This window comes from Apium graveolens, chromosome 6, assembly GCF_009905375.1.
Source record: "Apium graveolens cultivar Ventura chromosome 6, ASM990537v1, whole genome shotgun sequence".
Classification (NCBI taxonomy): domain Eukaryota; kingdom Viridiplantae; phylum Streptophyta; class Magnoliopsida; order Apiales; family Apiaceae; genus Apium; species Apium graveolens.
This window is the reverse complement of record NC_133652.1, coordinates 270,432,087-270,451,676: the sequence shown is the minus strand read 5'-3', so window position 1 is coordinate 270,451,676 and position 19,590 is coordinate 270,432,087. Positions and strand designations below refer to the sequence as shown.

The 19,590-nt window shown below is 36.5% G+C and overlaps 1 protein-coding gene across 1 annotated transcript; it reads left to right on the top strand.

Annotated features, from left to right (window-relative positions):
- Positions 1-16,025: 16,025 nt before the first annotated feature.
- Positions 16,026-18,956, top strand: LOC141666033 (uncharacterized). Its single transcript, XM_074472018.1, has 5 exons — positions 16,026-17,057; positions 17,162-17,355; positions 17,785-17,980; positions 18,030-18,214; positions 18,608-18,956. The coding sequence occupies exons 1-5, from the start codon at positions 16,026-16,028 to the stop codon at positions 18,954-18,956; spliced, it is 1,956 nt and encodes a 651-aa protein (XP_074328119.1).
- The last annotated feature ends 634 nt before the right edge of the window (positions 18,957-19,590 follow it).

Genomic DNA, 19,590 nt, shown 5'->3' with positions numbered 1-19,590 from the left:
TTTGTAGTCCTTTTGAGCAGGATAATAAAGTGAGATGATAGCTGATTTTTTCGTGAAATGGCACCATTAAACTAAGTTCTAGAGTTTTTTTTTTTTTGAAACCAAGTTCTGTCTAGAGTTAATTAGCACTTAACGACCATTAAATTTTTTATATGTTTAATGATTAGAATGAATATATTTCTTTGTTTATCGATCTAAATGAAAGTTTTTTTTAGTTTGATTACTTTTTTTGAAATAATTTTAGTTTGATAACTTAGTTACAAGTTTATATTCCGATAATGATAAAACTTTATTTATTCTTATATTCAAGGTTTACAAATCTCAGGGAAATAAAAAAAATTAATAGATAAAATAGAATTGATGTCAACCTGTAGAAGATTAATGACTCCTGGTTGAGTTAAATTCTGCAATAGTAATTTAAACATTCCATATTCAAGTTGAACAAAGTATTACTATAACAAAAATTACTAAAATTCACCATCAAATATCGGTGAAATTTAGCTATAATTGACCATATTTGGTGGATTTTAGTATAAAATCGACCGACGCATGTTGGTGGCTTTTAAGAGGGTGAATTTTAAGTTTTGCGGTGAAATTTATATAAAATCGACCGAAGCTTTGGTCGCTTTTATAAAATTTGAAATTTGAAATTCAAAATTTTGTAAAAATTTGAATCTCCTTGTAATATACGTGAATTTTATATATATTAGATAAAAGTAATAATAATAATAATAATAATAGAATAAGAATTTAATATTTAAAATATCTAATACAAAAAGAGAAGAATTAGAAAAATAAAACCGGGCCTAGAATTCTATTCGTAATGGGAGATTTGGACTTGCAGTTAGAGCTGGCCAAACGAACGGTTTGGCTCGGCCCGTTTGCTATTCGGCTCGCCAGAAAATCGTAAAAGTCGCCCCGCCACGTGCCGAATCAATATTCGGCTCGAACCGGTAAATATAGCGAACCGAACACGAATAGAAAAGCTGAAAACCGTAACTGGCCTGGAAACGGACCGGCCCGGCACGCCTGAATTCATCCCGAACTCACAGGCACGAACCGGCACGGCTCGGACCGCGGTTTACCGGCTCGGCCCGCGAGTCCCTGCCATGCGCCTGTTCTTCCAACGTTCCAACGTTCACCTGATGCTGCTGCACTGCACCTGCCACACCTGCCAGAACGGTCACCTGCGGCTGCCACCACCACTCCCGTCACCAGTCACCACACATTTGCAACGGCTCCTTTCCAACCTCCATATCTTCTGTTTTCAGGCTGCTCATTTTTCTTGTTCTTAACCTCCATTTCTTCTGTTTGAGCAGTTTGTATGTTATATGTTCACTGTAGTAATAAAAAGGTGTTATGTTTGCTGTGCTCAGTAATGTAAGAAGATATAGAATTTTTGATGACTCCCTTTGGTGTTGTTTTCAACAAGAATATATATTTGTTATAATGGATTTTTGTCCCTCCCTTTTTGTAAAATAGTATTTTTTTTTCTTTTGATCAGGAAAGTTAAACGCAGAAAAAAAAGAGACAACTACAAGAATTATATTTTTGTATATTTGTATGGGCTTTTGTATGGGTGTAAGATTACTAAAGTTAATTTTGGATAATTATCTAAAGTTAAGTAACTTTTGGATACAAAATCAATACTATTTTTTAAATGCAGGAGTTTATTATTGCAAAAATGCTATTGAATTATGTTCGAATTTTTATAATTATGTATGCTAAAAATTGTTATTCTATTTTATTATGTCCATTTATGATCAAATTATATATTGAAGATACAAACTTTGATCAAATTTTGATCAAATTCGAAAAAATAACAAACTTTGATCAAATAAAAATGTTGAAATGTTAAAATATGTTAAAAGTTGAAAATGTTATTAATCGAACATAATAAAAATGTTATTTTATTATGAATCAGAATTTTATTATAACTAAAAAAATATTCATCATAATTCATAGCCATTTAAATATAATCTAAATATTTAATTTTGATTCTAGCTGTACAAGTTTACATAAATATAGAAATTGAATCACAATTCACAAGTTCTGAATCACAACAGACTTGACAATTTACAGTTGGTACATTCATAATAATAAAAAAAACCGAGTGGGAGTTGCTTGCCAGTTGCCACTTGCAAAGTCAAAATTTGGTTATAAATTATAATTGCATTCATATCATCTGTCATGTCCAGCCTGTAGTAATAGTAACTAGAAAGCATTCATAATTAACCGGCTAACTCGTCTCAATTCGCCAAACAAACGGTTAATCGGCTCGTATTCGCTGAATTCGCCTAATTCGGGTAACTCGCCTAACTCGCGAGCCGATCACGGGTTATCGTTTAATCAAACCGGCACGGCTCGGCTCGTTCTCTTATACGTGCCGTTCACGGGTTACTTGGTAATTGAATTGGCTCGCCGGAAATTCGACACGGCCCGGCCGGCACGATTGTCTGGCCACCTCTACTTGCAATACATAAACTTCTTTTACGTTCTACTTTACATTCACATAACACATAACCCTAATATTAAAAGTCAATTGGTGAGACTTGAGAGAGAGCAGAGCAAAACAGAGGAAAGAAAGAAGAGGTGTGCATGTGGGAGAGTTACAGGATAAAAAGATTGTATCTTTCTTATACTAAAATATTAGGTATCTTTTGTCTTGCATCTTAAGTATAGTTATTCAATGTAATGCATATATATTTGGATTTGTGGCATGTGGGAGCATGAGTTGGTTGAGTATTTTTCTTAACATGCTTCTGTCCTCTGAATAAATAATTCAAGTTTCTTTTAACTTATTATCATGATTCATATGTACAGGACATGGTGGGTTTTACTTATTTTGATATAGTGTTTTCATGTTCAAGTTAAGCTATGTATTCATGTTGTCCCATTGAGTCCGAGTAATAATTTTAAATTTATACTAAATTTTAATTTGTAATTACGTATATTTGTAATAATCAAAATATAATTAACTTACACGTTGAGTTTTAATAGTATTTATAATTTGGCTACTTACTTTGTTCATATACATGTTTTTGGACATGATCTGTGTTGGTAATTAATAATATTCAAATATTGAATTATTAAATTAATAGCATTTGTATTCGTATTATAATAATATTTATTTATTATTATGTATAGCATGTGTACACGGTCATGTAATTTTGTCAGGGTGTTTTTAAATATATATTAATAATTGATGAAATCTATGGTTCTTGTTAATACAGAGCAATAATTTATTTGGATTGTTAAGATTATAATAATTAAAGTTAGTACGTTGTGTTGCAGCATGGCGATAACATTTGTTAAATAATAGTAGGAATAAGTTATTGATTTAGTGATAATTATAATTGTATTAGTTTTATTATTATTATTTACATGTATATTTGTTTTTAACTTAAAGCGAGCCATGCTAGTTGATTAGAAGCCAGGGTATGCAATCGTGCAGCTTGCGTAGTGCAATACTAGTACACATATTTGTTGTTTTTAATCGAATGAGTATATTATAATATAGTTTGGTCTCGGGTGTCAGTGTTAAATTGGAATATGTGTATATAGCCAGGAGCCGCGCAGTTCTATTATTATAAGCTTTATTGTTCGGTTAACTGCTAATAAATTTAAGAATCAATTATATTAATTATAAATTATAATTTTGTATTTAGATCGCGTGCCGGGAATTTAGCGACTCATTTGCAGATTTAGTTAGTATTTTAGTTGCGATATTTGAGGTACGGATTCTATCTCTTTTTATTTAGTGTTACTCTTATTATGATAAATATGTTCGTCCCTCTACTCGCTCCGTTATTATTCGTCTCAAATATTTTCACTTCTTAAAATTATTTTAAAATCTGTTTTGAAATATCTAAAAATCTACTTCATCTATGGTTTTCAAAATTACAAATCTCAAATAATCTTTTTAAAATATTTGAATATATCTTTCCGTTCTTTTTCAAAATTATATGTCTCAGATTTGTTTCAAATATTAAAGTATCTGTTTAGTTTTGTTCTGAAATGTTTAAATACTTGTCTAATTTCCATTTCAAAATATTTTCATACTGTTTCTGTGATTTTAGAAATTATTTCTGTTACAAACTGTTTAGAACATTTGATATATCTGCATCAGGCGATTTTAAATTTTGTGGAACTATTTTATTTGGACCCTTAGAGATATAGAATATACCGAGTTCACCAGCTGTAGGGGTACTACAGCCATGTCATTGCGGCACCAGTGACATGACGCTTCCGTGATAGTGTGATTGGTCACGGCGTATCCTTCTGTTAGCTCTGGGGAGGAGCTTTTCGCCATTTGATATTTGTTCAGGATACGTGGGTGCACCCAGAGTTTGATTTGTGATTTGATTTATGGTGACGTCGTATATGCCGTACACGTTATCCATTATGTTGCACGCATTAGGTACCCTATGATGTGTGTAATTGTATTTGTTCTGATCTCGGTATGAAATATCATAACCCCTCGTTGCTTCAGCCTTACTTATTTTTAAAATTTTTATTTATTATAAATTGCTAATTATATATTTATGATCTCTTGTTTTATAAACTGTATTCTAAATCCGTACTGGGCGTTTGGCTCATGCCGTATTCTTTTTCTGGCAGGTGCTTAGGGGAATTTGGGATTGTGTGATGGAGAGCTACCCCAATTCGTTGATTAGGATATCAAAATTTTATCATTAATTAAACTTAATTATTTATTTAGAGAATTCGGAATTTATATTATTGGTTCAGATAGTTTGGGAGATTTAATATTATTTTGAAGATTTTACACTGTTTAATTTTGTTTAGAAATATCAGTGCTCTGTTTGCAGGTTTATGGATTATAGGTAATATCTCCTTCTATTTTTAAGAAAGGGGGTGTGACATAGATGACATCAAAACTTAGGTTCTTTCTTGTAGAAAACCTACTTAGGTTGACCTGTGAGTTTGGGTAGACGATAGGATGGGTGTTCTATTTAATTTCGTTTGATTCTGCTCTTTATCATTTCATTCTGATTCATCATTTTGAAATAAGTTTGTAACTACTTCGTCATATTTATTCTCGTAATCTTCTTTTATTCCCTATCTTATATTGTAGATGCCTCCTAGACGTGATCCTTTTCATATTGACCCCGCTCAGCTTACTAAGATGATAGGGCAAGCAGTGGCTCAGGATGTACAGCAGGCTTTGGCAAACCAAGGAAATCAGAATGGCGAGGGAAATCATAATGGAGAAGGAAATCAGAATGGCAAGGGTAATCAGAATGGACATGGAAATCAGAATGGCAATGGGAATCAGAATCAGAACGGTCAGGGCCATCAGTTGGAGCCATTTGTATGGTTGGAGAGGTTTGTGAAGTAGAAACCAGACTCTTCTAGTGCAGCACCGACTCCCATTGATGCTGAAAATTGTATTGTTCATCTCGAGAAGATTTTTTATGCACTGGGTTGTGATGAGATTCAGAAGGTCAGGTTAGCTGTGTATAAGTTGGAGGGGGATGCTCAGAGGTGGTGGAGAGGAGTGAAAGCTACTAGAGGGGTGCAGTTGTTGGGAACCACGGACTTGAGGTGACACTACGTTTTACGATAAAGATTACAAAAAGAAAATCACCTTGTTAATGGTTGATTCCACGCTCTTCTATTGTATTCCCAAATTCCCTTGAGCGAAGTGTGGCCTCCGTCTTCTCAAGTTATCCTCTCTTCTTGCTCCTTGGTGGCTACAATATGTTTTCACACCCTACCAAGCAAGAAGAGAATAAGAATATATATAGGCTACAATAGGGACCATGGATAATTAGGTTGGGTCTTCTAATTACATCTTGAGCCTAGCCCAATGTAATTAAATATTAATTCAATCCACTAAAGAATTAATATTTGCACTACCTTTCCTAATACCGCAATTTAATTAATTCGGTTCCAATATTATTTGCTTATTAAATTCCCCATGTTTAAAATATCACATGTCCATTAATTAAATAAATTACTGATAATTTATTTAATTAATATCTTTTATCCTTGATCATCCACTCAACCTTTATTTAATTATGCCAGAATAAATTCCACCTGCAGGGTTTCACATAATTAAATCTTTTTGAGCTTTCAAGGGGACATCATTAACCCGAATATTATCAGGACATGGATTCCTTCAATAAATAATATCCACCATATATATAATTCCATCACCCAAATTATAATGATATAATTCAAAAGAATTACTTCATTTATAAATCAAAGCATGCAAATAATATACACGTGTCAATTATTATTTCCGGATTAAGAACCTAAGCATTAATAATAACATAGAATCTTAGTTCTCCTTCTTAATCAGTATTAAGGGAACAATTCTAAATTTGATCTTGTTCAATATACACAAAGTATACTAGTATTATTTATTAGTCAATATAAACTAATCTAAATAATACTACAGCCATACCAGTGGATTGTCCAACACCACCTGTGCTGTGAACCTTATTATATTATATAACCGTATTTAACAATCTAATATTTTGTGTCCCATTTGATACTAGATTGTTCACAATATATAATATTAGACAACATGTAAACATTCAAATGATTCTCAATTAAACTGGCCAGAAATAAATGTATATACTTCAAATAAATATTTTCAGTATACACTAACAGCAGTATGTAGAGGCTTTGGAATGGTAGGGATTCAAGGAAGTATTCTATGAGCAGTACTTCTCTAATGCTGATATAGAGGCTTATTTGAGGGAGTTTTATTCTATTGTATAACACCATGATGAGAGTATTACTGATTATATGGCGAGGTTTATAAGGTTGGATGGATTTGCGGGGACAGTTGCAGGGACTGCTGCACAGCAGGCTGATAAATTTAAATGGGGGTTGAAGTCTTATCTGAGAGGTTCCATAATTTCTTTTAAATTTGATAATGTGGCAGAGGTGGCTGATGCAACAAAGGATGTTGAGAAGGAGCGCATAGATTTCAGGACTTCCAGGTCTAACAGTGGTAGTAAGAGGACTAGGGATGATCAGGGTTTTGCACAGGGTAGACAGTGGTATGGAGGTCAGAGTGGTCAGCAGGGACAGTGGCGTGGACAAAATCAGAATAGGTGTGGTCAGTCATTCCACGGTCGGAATCAGTATGTTGGTCAGAATCAGCAGTTTCAGCGACAGAAGAAGCCTAGGCAGTGGCAGAATCGTCAGCAGGAGCAGAGCCGTTACTCAGTGTACGGGGGAAACCCCAATATGATTCCAGTGGCTCCTTGTGCTACATGTGGTGGACATCATCCAGATAGAGCTTGTTACAGACAGACTGGGTCTTGTTTCTTATGTGGTAGCATGTCCCATAGGGCAAATGATTGTATAGTATCGCGCAACACTGGTGGAGGAGGAGCTGGCGGTGGTAGTGGCAGTCAGCAGAATCCTACAGCCAGAGTGTTTGCATTGACTGCAAATCAGGCAATAGCTAATTCATGTACTGTTTCAGGAACACTTCTTGTTGGTAGACATGATGCTTATGTGTTATTTGATACTGGTTCGACCCATTCTGTTGTGTCTTATTCGTTTGTTCGTCATCTTGGCGTTGCACCTTCATTATTATATCCTCATATGCCTATTGCTACCCCAATGGGGAATTCTGTTATTATATCTGATATATATCCAGAGTGTCCGATAGTTGTTGAAGATATAAATTATAAGGTTAACTTGCTTCCGATGGAGATGCATGACTTTGATATTATCTTGGGCATGGATTGGTTAAGTGAACATCGTGCCATAATTGATTATCAAGGAAAAAGGGTGATCTTTGGGGATACAGATAAACCAGAATTTGTATACCAAGGGTCTCAGCCGAAGGGGATTTTAAGTTAATTTTTGCTCTAAAGGCGAGTAAATTATTGTCTAAGGGTTATGATGGCTACCTTGCTTTCGTGAAGGATACATCGAAGGATGAACCTCGCATTGAGGATTATCCAGTTGTGAGGGAGTATGAAGATGTGTTCCCCGATGAGCTACCGGGTTTGCCACCACATAGAGATGTGAAGTTTACTATTGAATTAGTTCCAGGTGCTGAGCCTATTTCTAAGGCGCCTTACCGGATGGCACCCCTTGAGTTGCAGGAAGTGAAGGAGCAGTTGCAAGAGTTCTTGCAAGAGTTGTTGTGTATTGACTATAGGGAGTTGAATAAGGTGACTGTCAGAAACAGGTATCATCTGCCACGCATTGATGACCATTAATTAAATAAATTACTGATAATTTATTTAATTAATATCTTTTATCCTTGATCATCCACTCAACCTTTATTTAATTATGCCAGAATAAATTCCACCTGCAGGGTTTCACATAATTAAATCTTTTTGAGCTTTCAAGGGGACATCATTAACCCGAATATTATCAGGACATGGATTCCTTCAATAAATAATATCCACCATATATATAATTCCATCACCCAAATTATAATGATATAATTCAAAAGAATTACTTCATTTATAAATCAAAGCATGCAAATAATATACACGTGTCAATTATTATTTCTGGATTAAGAACCTAAGCATTAATAATAACATAGAATCTTAGTTCTCCTTCTTAATCAGTATTAAGGGAACAATTCTAAACATAATTAAATCTTTTTGAGCTTTCAAGGGGACATCATTAACCCGAATATTATCAGGACATGGATTCCTTCAATAAATAATATCCACCATATATATAATTCCATCACCCAAATTATAATGATATAATTCAAAAGAATTACTTCATTTATAAATCAAAGCATGCAAATAATATACACGTGTCAATTATTATTTCTGGATTAAGAACCTAAGCATTAATAATAACATAGAATCTTAGTTCTCCTTCTTAATCAGTATTAAGGGAACAATTCTAAATTGGATCTTGTTCAATATACACAAAGTATACTAGTATTATTTATTAGTCAATATAAACTAATCTAAATAATACTACAGCCATACCAGTGGATTGTCCAACACCACCTGTGTTGTGAACCTTATTATATTATATAACCGTATTTAACAATCTAATATTATGTATCCCATTTGATACTAGATTGTTCACAATATATAATATTAGACAACATGTAAACATTCAAATGATTCTCAATTAAACTGGCCAGAAATAAATGTATATACTTCAAATAAATATTTTCAGTATACACTAACAATCTCCCACTTATACTCAAAATATTCTATGTGTACATCAGTGTTTATTTAATCCACTATTACATAAAAATCTATGTGTCCATCCATCTGACTCCTATCGCTTCCACATGCTTGTCAAAAATCTTGGCTGACAAGCTCTTTGTGAAAGGATCTGCCCGGTTGTCTTCTGATGATATGTGAGCCACAACTATATCCCCTCGCTTTACGATTCCTCGTATGAGATGATACTTATGTTTAATATGTTTAGCTGCTTTGTGGTCTCGCGGTTCCTTTGAATTTTCCACAGCACCAGTGTTATCACAATACACTGTCAAGCTCCTAGGAAAATTAGGTACCACATCTAAGTCCAAAAGGAAGTTCCTGAACCATACAGCCTCCTTGGCAGCCTCAGAGGCTGCCACGTACTCGGCCTTCATGGTGGAGTCTGCAATGCATTTCTGCTTTACACTCCTCCATATAACGGCTCCACCTCCCAAAGTAAAAACATATCCCGAGGTTGATTTCCTCTTATCCCTATCTGATTGGAAATCTGAATCAGTATATCCCAAAGGAAATAGATCTGAGGCCTTGTAAATTAACATATACTCCTTAGTCCTTCTCAGGTACTTGAGTATAGTTTTTACTGCACTCCAATGTTCCTGACCTGGGTTCGACTGATATCTACTAACCATGCCTACAGCAAAGCAGATGTCAGGCCTCGTACATAACATAGCATACATTAAGCTTCCACATGCTGAAGCATAAGGAACTGCTTTCATGCTCTCTATATCCTTAGGTGTCGAAGGACACTGCTTCTTAGACAGAGTAACACCATGCTTAAAAGGTAGAAAACCTTTCTTGGAGTTCTGCATGTTAAAACGAGCTAATACTTCATCAATGTAGGGCTCTTGAGATAAAGCCAACATCCTTTTCTTGCGATCCCATATAACTTTGATCCCAAGGATGTATGTCGCTTCACCTAAGTCCTTCATGTCAAATTGTTTGAACAACCATGCATTTACTGATGACAACATCTCAACATTGTTTCCAATGAGTAAAATGTCATCTACATATAGTACTAGAAAAACCACTGCATTACCTTCACTTCTCTTATACACGCACGATTCGCTTGGACTTTGATCAAATCCATATGACTGGACTGCCTCATCAAAACGAATATTCCAGTCTCTAGAAGCTTGTTTAAGTCCATAAATAGACCTCTTAAGCTTACATACCAGATGCTCTTGGCCTTCCTTAATGAATCCTTTTGGTTGCTGCATATAGATGGTTTCTTCAAGACTTCCATTAAGAAAAGCTGTCTTGACATCCATTTGCCAAATCTCATAATCGAGATGAGCTGCTATAGATAAAAGAATACGGATTGACTTAAGCATGACTACCGGTGAAAAGGTTTCCTCATAATCGATACCTTCTTTCTGAGTATACCCTTTCGCAACAAGTCTTGCTTTCCAAGCTTTCACCTTTTTATCTAATCCCCTCTTTTTCTTGTAGATCCACTTACATCCAATAGGTTTTATACCTTTGGGTGGTTCCACGAGCTCCCAGACCTGATTAGAATACATTGATTCTATCTCAGATTCCATCGCCTTTTGCCAAAGATCTGCATCTTTGTCTTGTACTGCCTCTTCGTATGTACGGGGATCATCATCATGTTCACCAGAGACCAAGTCTGAAGACTCTCCCAAAAACATTAATTCTATCAGGCTGTTGAACAACCCTCCTACTACGACGAGGCACTGGTGCGGTATTAGTGACAGGTTGTACATTTTGTTGTGGTTGTTCTACTTGTACTACAGCTTCATGGGTATTACCTGTCCCTCCCACTAGTTCCTCTAAAATGACACTACTCATGGGTTTGTGATTCATTATATATTCCTCCTCTAAGAATCTTGCATTGGTGCTAACAATGACATCCCGATTCTTCAGACTATAAAATAAATATCCTTTCGTTCCCATGGGGTAGCCTACAAACAACTTTACTTCTGTACGAGATTCTAACTTAGTCGCGTTCTTGTTCAGCACATGTGCTGGACAACCCCATATTCGAATATGTCTTAGACTCGGTTTATCCCCGGTCCACAATTCTAAGGGGGGGTTTTAGGAACTGACGTAGAAGGTACTAAGTTCAGAAGATAAGCTGCTGTCTCTAAGGCATGTCCCCAAAATGACTTGGGTAAATCCGAATAACTCATCATCGATCTAACACTCTCTAAAAGAGTCCGGTTCCTTCTCTCTGCTACACCGTTCTGCTGGGGTGTGCCTGGTGCAGTTAACTGGGATTCTATCCCATTTTCTGATAAATATTCCCTAAATCCTCCAAGCAAGTATTCGCCACCACGATCTGATCGTAGTGACTTGATACTTTTATTAAGTCGCTTCTCCGTTTTAGCTTTGTACTCTTTGAACTTATCAAAGCACTCAGACTTACGGCGCAATAAATAAACGTACCCATATCTAGAATAATCATCAATAAAAGTGATGAAATATTCATAACCACCTCTTGTTTGGATATTCATAGGTCCACATAAATCAGAGTGAACCAATTCTAACAGTTGTTTGGCTCTATTCCCCTTTGCCTTGAAAGGCCTATTAGTCATTTTACCTTCTAAGCAGGATTCACAAACTGGAAATGGCTCCACTGCCAATGAGCTTAAAGGCCCGTCTACTACCAGTCTTTGAATCCTCCTCAAGTTAATATGACCTAATCTCAAGTGCCAAAGATAGGTTTGGTTCATACTAGAAGGTTCATTTCTTTTATTAGAGTTAGTAGATGTGTTGTTCAATTCCCTAGATTGCAGTTGCAGTGCAGGTTGACTAGGATTAATTATATACAAATTGTCTTGCAATGTACCAGAACATATAATTCGTTTATTCATCATAATAGAAACATTACGATCCAAACAAACATTATAACCATCCAAAGCAAGTTTAGAAACCGAAATTAAATTCCTTCTAAAAGAAGGTACATAAAGACAATTGTTCAAAACCAAAATCCTATCAGAACCAAAAGATAAATGAATAACTCCTACTGCAACTACTGCTACTTTCGTAGCATCTCCCATGAACACGTATATCTCACCATCTCTAAGCATTCTGGATAGCCGGAACCCCTGCATAGAATTACAAACATGATCAGTGGCTCCTGTATCTACACACCAAGTGTTCGTAGATATAGCCGCTATAAATGTTTCTGTAACTAGAGAAAGAGATATACCAGTATTGTTTGTCTTCTTAGGAAGAGGACAATCCTGTTTCCAGTGACCTGACTGTTTGCATCTGAAGCACTTTCCCTTAGGTTTTTTCACACCACCCTGAACTCCCACTGCCTTCACAGCTTTCTGTGTCTGAGCCTTTTTCTTCTTCTTAATACCTTTCGGTTTGGAGGAAGAACCTTTCTCAGCCACATTCACTTGAACACTCTGCCGAAATAATCCTTCAGCTGCCTGAAGTTCTGTCAGTAGTTCCGCGAGACTATACTGCCTCTTGTTCATGTTGTAATTCAAGCGGAACTGCTCAAAATTCTTGGACAAGCTCATAAGGATAATGTCAATCTGGGTTTCCCCGTCAAGTTCAGCACCAAGGATCTCTATCTTATTCAGATGTGACATCATCTTGAGAACATGATCCCTTACAGGTGTGCCTTCAGCCATCTGAGTGTTCATTAAAGCCTTCATGGCTACTTGCCTAGCAGCCCTATTCTAATCTCCAAAAAGTTCCTTGAGATTAAAGAGCATATCCGAAGCAGTGGCCATAGACTGATGCTGATGCTGCAAAACACCCGACATTGCTGCCAGAATGTAACATCGTGACATCTCATCAGCCTTAATCCACCGTTTATAATACTCTTTCTCATCTTCAGGAGCATCAACAGCAGGCTGATCGGGCTTGGGTTCAGAAGTGCAAAACTTGTACTCCTCAGCAGTCAACACAATGTCCAAATTTCGTTTCCATTCAATATAGTTAGGTCCGGTAAGTTTGTTATCCTTAAGTATGGTGAATAGTGGATTAAAGCCCATTTTATCCTGAGAATCATGCATAAAAACATAACATAAGGGTGCATTAATTATTAAGAGCTATTGATTCCTCTAACAATTATTAAAATTAAATGCACTAACATCTAAACACCATAAGTTTCTGGTACGCCACGATGTGTGACATGTATACCACCTAATTTTGTTTAAATGTTACTTCGGTCCTATTACTAAACAATATGCCACGTTTGGGTGGACTATATTATTTTTCATAGCTAAGTGTATACCATCATCAAATCTTAAATTATTCGAAATCTATGGAACTTGGTACGCCACGATGGGCGGCGTGTATACCTTCCAATATTCGTAATTTTACCTTGAATAGAATGCTTCAATTCAATATTTATCAATGGTTTGATTTCCAGGTAGTGGAGGAGTCACATCGGTCTCGCTTAATACCCACAGCCTTACAAGTTCGATGAACCCGTTTTTGACAAAATCGCCCCATATCAGAAATAAAGAAAATTCGTATTTATTCCTTTTTAAAATTTATTAATTTAAGAAGTTTGTTCTAGTAATTTCTATAACATTCTAGACACCATAAATTACATGCCACGATGGGTGACGTATATATAATTTATATTCGTCTTTATGTTAAATTACATACAAACAATAATGGAGACCATGAGATGTAATTTCATATTAATTCCCTCTCCCACTTAGAATTTTTATTAAAATTGAGGAATTTTAAAATTAAATGGGGCCCTATGTCGTTACAATTATGTCTAACATGCATTCAAAATACACACATAATTTTAGCAACATATAACATTTAATTAAAGCAATAAATAAAATTTATGTCCATGTCATCTTAATTATGTTAAACATGCAATTTTAAAGGAATTACACACATAATTAATGACACACATAATCAATAAATTTAAAGCAATAAATAAAAAATTAATGGAAAAAATTAAAATAAATTTTCCACTATTATAGCCCTTTGAAAAAAATCCAGCTCTCGAGAAAAAGATTTCTGCCGCCAGCACCTGTTGCGCCTGCCAGACCTGCGTTACAGCCAATCTGGGTGTGTTGCGCAGGTACGACCTGTGTTACAGCCAAAATAGGCATGTTGCGCAGGTTCGGCCTGCGTTACCACCATAACTTCACCTGTTGCTCAGGTCCGGCCTGCGTTACCCCTGTTTCTCCAGATTTTGCACGCGCCAGCCGCCAGTTCCCTTTCTGTTGAGTTTTGTTTTGGTTTGTTCGATCTGAACACCAACAGCAGCCCCTTGTAATTGCACAGCGGAACAAAAAACCACCGGAATTGATTTCCGATCGCACATAATTATTACAAAATACCCGGAACAATTACAAAAAAATAGATCTAATACAAAACTAATTTTGTAAAATCTATTCTAACACGATCAACCCTCGTGTAAATTACAACCACGATTAAACCACGTGGAAACCAAAACAAAAAATTAACCACGATTAAACCACGTGGGATCTAAACACATAATTAAAATATACATGGCCATAATAGTGGATTAATAACCTGCATCAAAACCAATACAAGCAAAACACTATATACACGCATATATAATTACGACATGGACATTATATCATAAAATGTAGAACCCATTACCAGGCTCTTAATACCAATTATTGGGAACCACGGACTTGGGGTGTTACTACGTTTTACGATAAAGATTACGAAAAGAAAATCACCTTGTTAATGGTTGATTCCACGCTCTTCTATTGTATTCCCAAATTCCCTTGAGTGAAGTGTGGCCTCCGTCTTCTCAAGTTATCCTCTCTTCTTGCTCCTTGGTGGCTACAATATATTTTCACACCCTACCAAGCAAGAAGAGAATAAGAATATATATAGGCTACAATAGGGACCATGGATAATTAGGTTGGGTCTTTTAATTACATCTTGAGCCTAGCCCAATATAATTAAATATTAATTCAATCCACTAAAGAATTAATATTTGCACTACCTTTCCTAATACCGCAATTTAATTAATTCGGTTCCAATATTATTTGCTTATTAAATTCCCCATGTTTAAAATATCACATGTCCATTAATTAAATAAATTACTGATAATTTATTTAATTAATATCTTTTATCCTTGATCATCCACTCAACCTTTATTTAATTATGCCAGAATAAATTCCACCTGCAGGGTTTCATATAATTAAATCTTTTTGAGCTTTCAAGGGGACATCATTAACCCGAATATTATCATGACATGGATTCTTTCAATAAATAATATCCACCATATATATAATTCCATCACCCAAATTATAATGATATAATTCAAAAGAATTACTTCTTTATAAATCAAAGCATGCAAATAATATACACGTGTCAATTATTATTTCCGGATTAAGAACCTAAGCATTAATAATAACATAGAATCTTAGTTCTCCTTCTTAATCAGTATTAAGGGAACAATTCTAAATTTGATCTTGTTCAATATACACAAAGTATACTAGTATTATTTATTAGTCAATATAAACTAATCTAAATAATACTACGGCCATACCAGTGGGTTGTCCAACACCACCTGTGCTGTGAACCTTATTATATTATATAACCGTATTTAACAATCTAATATTTTGTATCCCATTTGATACTAGATTGTTCATAATATATAATATTAGACAACATGTAAACATTCAAATTATTCTCAATTAAACTGGCCAGAAATAAATGTATATAGTTCAAATAAATATTTTCAGTATACACTAACAGCAGTATGTAGAGGCTTTGGAATGGCAGGGATTCAAGGAAGTATTCTATGAGCAGTACTTCTCTAATGCTGATATGGAGGCTTATTTGAGGGAGTTTTATTCTATTGTATAACACCATGATGAGAGTATTACTGATTATATGGCGAGGTTTATAAGGTTGGCTGGATTTGCGGGGACAGTTGCAGGGACTGCTGCACAGCAGGCTGATAAATTTAAATGGGGGTTGAAGTCTTATCTGAAAGGTTCCATAATTTCTTTTAAATTTGATAATATGGCAGAGGTGGCTGATGCAACAAAGGATGTTGAGAAGGAGCGCATAGATTTCAGGACTTCCAGGTCTAACAGTGGTAGTAAGAGGACTAGGGATGATCAGGGTTTTGCACAGGGTAGACAGTGGTATGGAGGTCAGAGTGGTCAGCAGGGACAGTGGCGTGGACAAAATCAGAATAGGTGTGGTCAGTCATTCCACGGTCGGAATCAGTATGTTGGTCAGAATCAGCAGTTTCAGCGACAGAAGAAGCCTAGGCAGTGGCGGAATCGTCTGCAGGAGCAGAGCCGTTACTCAGTGTACGGGGGAAACCCCAATATGATTCCAGTGGCTCCTTGTGCTACATGTGGTGGACATCATCCAGATAGAGCTTGTTACAGACAGACTGGGTCTTGTTTCTTATGTGGTAGCATGTCCCATAGGGCAAAGGATTGTATAGTGTCGCGCAACACTGGTGGAGGAGGAGCTGGCGGTGGTAGTGGCAGTCAGCAGAATCCTACAGCCAGAGTGTTTGCATTGACTGCAAATCAGGCAGTAGCTAATTCAGGTACTGTTTCAGGAACACTTCTTGTTGGTAGACATGATGCTTATGTGTTATTTGATACTGGTTTGACCCATTCTGTTGTGTCTTATTCATTTGTTCGTCATTTTGGCGTTGCACCTTCATTATTATATCCTAATATGCCTATTGCTACCCCAATGGGGAATTCTGTTATTATATCTGATATATATCCAGAGTGTCCGATAGTTGTTGAAGATATAAATTATAAGGTTAACTTGCTTCCGATGGAGATGCATGACTTTGATATTATCTTGGGCATGGATTGGTTAAGTGAACATCGTGCCATAATTGATTATCAAGGAAAAAGGGTGATCTTTGGGGATACAGATAAACCAGAATTTGTATACCAAGGGTCTCAGCCGAAGGGGATGTTAAGTTAATTTCTGCTCTAAAGGCGAGTAAATTATTGTCTAAGGGTTATGATGGCTATCTTGCTTTCGTGAAGGATACATCGAAGGATGAACCTCACATTGAGGATTATCCAGTTGTGAGGGAGTATGAAGATGTGTTCCCCGATGAGCTACCAGGTTTGCCACCACATAGAGATGTGAAGTTTACTATTGAATTAGTTCCAGGTGCTGAGCCTATTTCTAAGGCGCCTTACCGGATGGCACCCCTTGAGTTGCAGGAAGTGAAGGAGTAGTTGCAAGAGTTGTTGGATAGGGGATTTATCCGGTCAAGTGTGTCTCCGTGGGGCGCTCCTGTATTGTTTATGAAGAAGAATGATGGTTCCATGAGATTGTGTATTGACTATAGGGAGTTGAATAAGGTGACTGTCAGAAACAGGTATCATCTGCCACGCATTGATGACCTGTTTGATCAGTTGCAAGGGGCGAAGTACTTTTCGAAGATAGATTTGAGATCTGGTTACCATCAGTTACGAGTTAGGGAGGAAGACATTCTAAAGACTGCATTTCGCACTCGTTATGGTCATTATGAGTTTCTCGTGATGTCTTTTGGGTTGACGAATGCACTAGCAGTATTTATGGATTTGATGAATCGGGTCTTTCATGATTATCTGGATAAATTCATGGTGGTCTTCATCGATGATATCTTGATATACTCTAGGAGCAGAGAGGATCATTTATATACTGTACTTGAAATTTTAAGGGAGAAGAAGTTGTTTGCGAAATTTTCCAAGTGTGAATTCTGGTTGGAGGAAGTGGCATTTTTGGGGCATATTGTGTCTAGTAGGGGCATTGAATTGGATCCTGCGAAAGTCGAGGCTATTACTAATTGGCCCAGACCTAGCAATGAGACGGAGGTGAGGAGTTTCTTGGGTTTGACAGGTTATTACAGGTATTTTGTGGAAGGTCTCTTCCATAGCTTTGCCATTGACTCAGCTAATGAGGAAGGGAATTAAGTTCAAGTGGAATGGTGATCGTGAGAGGAGCTTTCAAAAGTTAAAGAAGAGATTGGTGTCAGCTCCAATACTTGTGTTGCCATCAGGGAGTGGAGGTTTTCAGGTTTATAGTGACGCTTCAAAGAGAGGATTGGGGTGTGTCCTTATGCAGCATGGAAAAGTAATTTCTTACGCCTCCAGGAAACTTAAACCTTATGAGGTGAATTATCCTACCCATGACTTGGAGTTAGCGGTTGTGGTATTTGCTTTGAAGATCTGGAGACACTATCTTTATGGAGAGACTTCTGACATCTTTACTGATCACAAGAGTCTCAAATACATCTTTACTCAGAAAGAGCTTAATATGAGGCAGCGGAGGTGGCTTGAACTTCTTAAGGATTATGATACAAATATTCAATACCATCCAGTGAAGGCGAATGTAGTGGCAGACGCTCTTAGTAGGAAGAACTTGGGGAGTGTTGCATCTCTCATTACTCAGCCGCACCTTATTTCAGATTTGGAGTGCTTGGGTGTTGAGTTGTATGTTAGAGGATCAAATGGTAGTATTGCAAGTTTCAAAGTGGAACCAAATCTTGTTTCAATGGTTAAGGAAGCTCAAAAGAGTGATACAGGTTTGAAAGCTATTAGATCTGAGGTGGCAAGGGGCAAGGAAAAACATTTTCGTGTTGATGATGAGGGTGTGATATGGTTGGGTAGTAAATTGTGTGTTCCCTCAGACCCGACGATTCGTGAGAAAATTTTGAAGGAGGCTCATTGTTCTTCATTCTCTATTCACCCAGGTTCCACTAAGATGTATAGGGATTTGAAGAAGCACTTTTGGTGGAGTGGAATGAAAGAAGATATAGCAGAATTTGTGGGGAACTGTCTTACATGTTAACATGTGAAGATAGATCATCAAAGACCTAGTGGACTATTGCAGCAGCTAGGTATTTCAGTTTGGAAGTGGGAAAACATTACTATGGATTTTGTTACTCATTTGCCGAGGACTTTCAAGAAGAATGATGTTATATGGGTGGTGGTTGATAGACTCACTAAGTCCGCTCACTTCTTGCCTATTAGAGAGACTACTCCTGTTAATGAGTTGGCAGAGATTTTTTAGCGAAATATTGTTAGACTTCATGGTGTGCCTGTGTTGATAGTTTCTGACAGGGATACGAGATTTACATCGCATTTTCGGAAGGGTTTCCAACAAGCTTGAGGTATGAGGCTTAATTTTAGTACAGCTTATCATCCACAGACCGATGTACAATCAGAAAGGACAATTCAGATGTTAGAGGATATGTTAAGGGCATGTGCTTTGGAGTGGACATGTGATTGGGATAAATATTTGTATCTGGTAGAGTTTGCGTATAATAACAGTTGGCACGCGAGTATTGGTATCCCACCATTTGAGGCTTTGTATGGTAGAAGGTGTAGGGCACCATCTTGTTGGGATGAGGTTGGCGAGAGAGTCATTTAAGGACCAGAGCTGGTTAGAATCACTAATGAGAAGTTAGAGAAAGTTAAAGATA

Excerpts from the sequence above, each read along its gene's own strand:
- LOC141666033 (XM_074472018.1), top strand. The coding sequence starts at position 16,026 with ATGGCGAGGTTTATAAGGTTGGCTGGATTTGCGGGGACAGTTGCAGGG. Across the intron at positions 17,356-17,784 it reads GAGTTGCAGGAAGTGAAGGA|GAGCAGAGAGGATCATTTAT; the intron begins GTAGTTGCAAGA and ends GATATACTCTAG. Across the intron at positions 18,215-18,607 it reads GCTTCAAAGAGAGGATTGGG|AGGATCAAATGGTAGTATTG; the intron begins GTGTGTCCTTAT and ends GTTGTATGTTAG.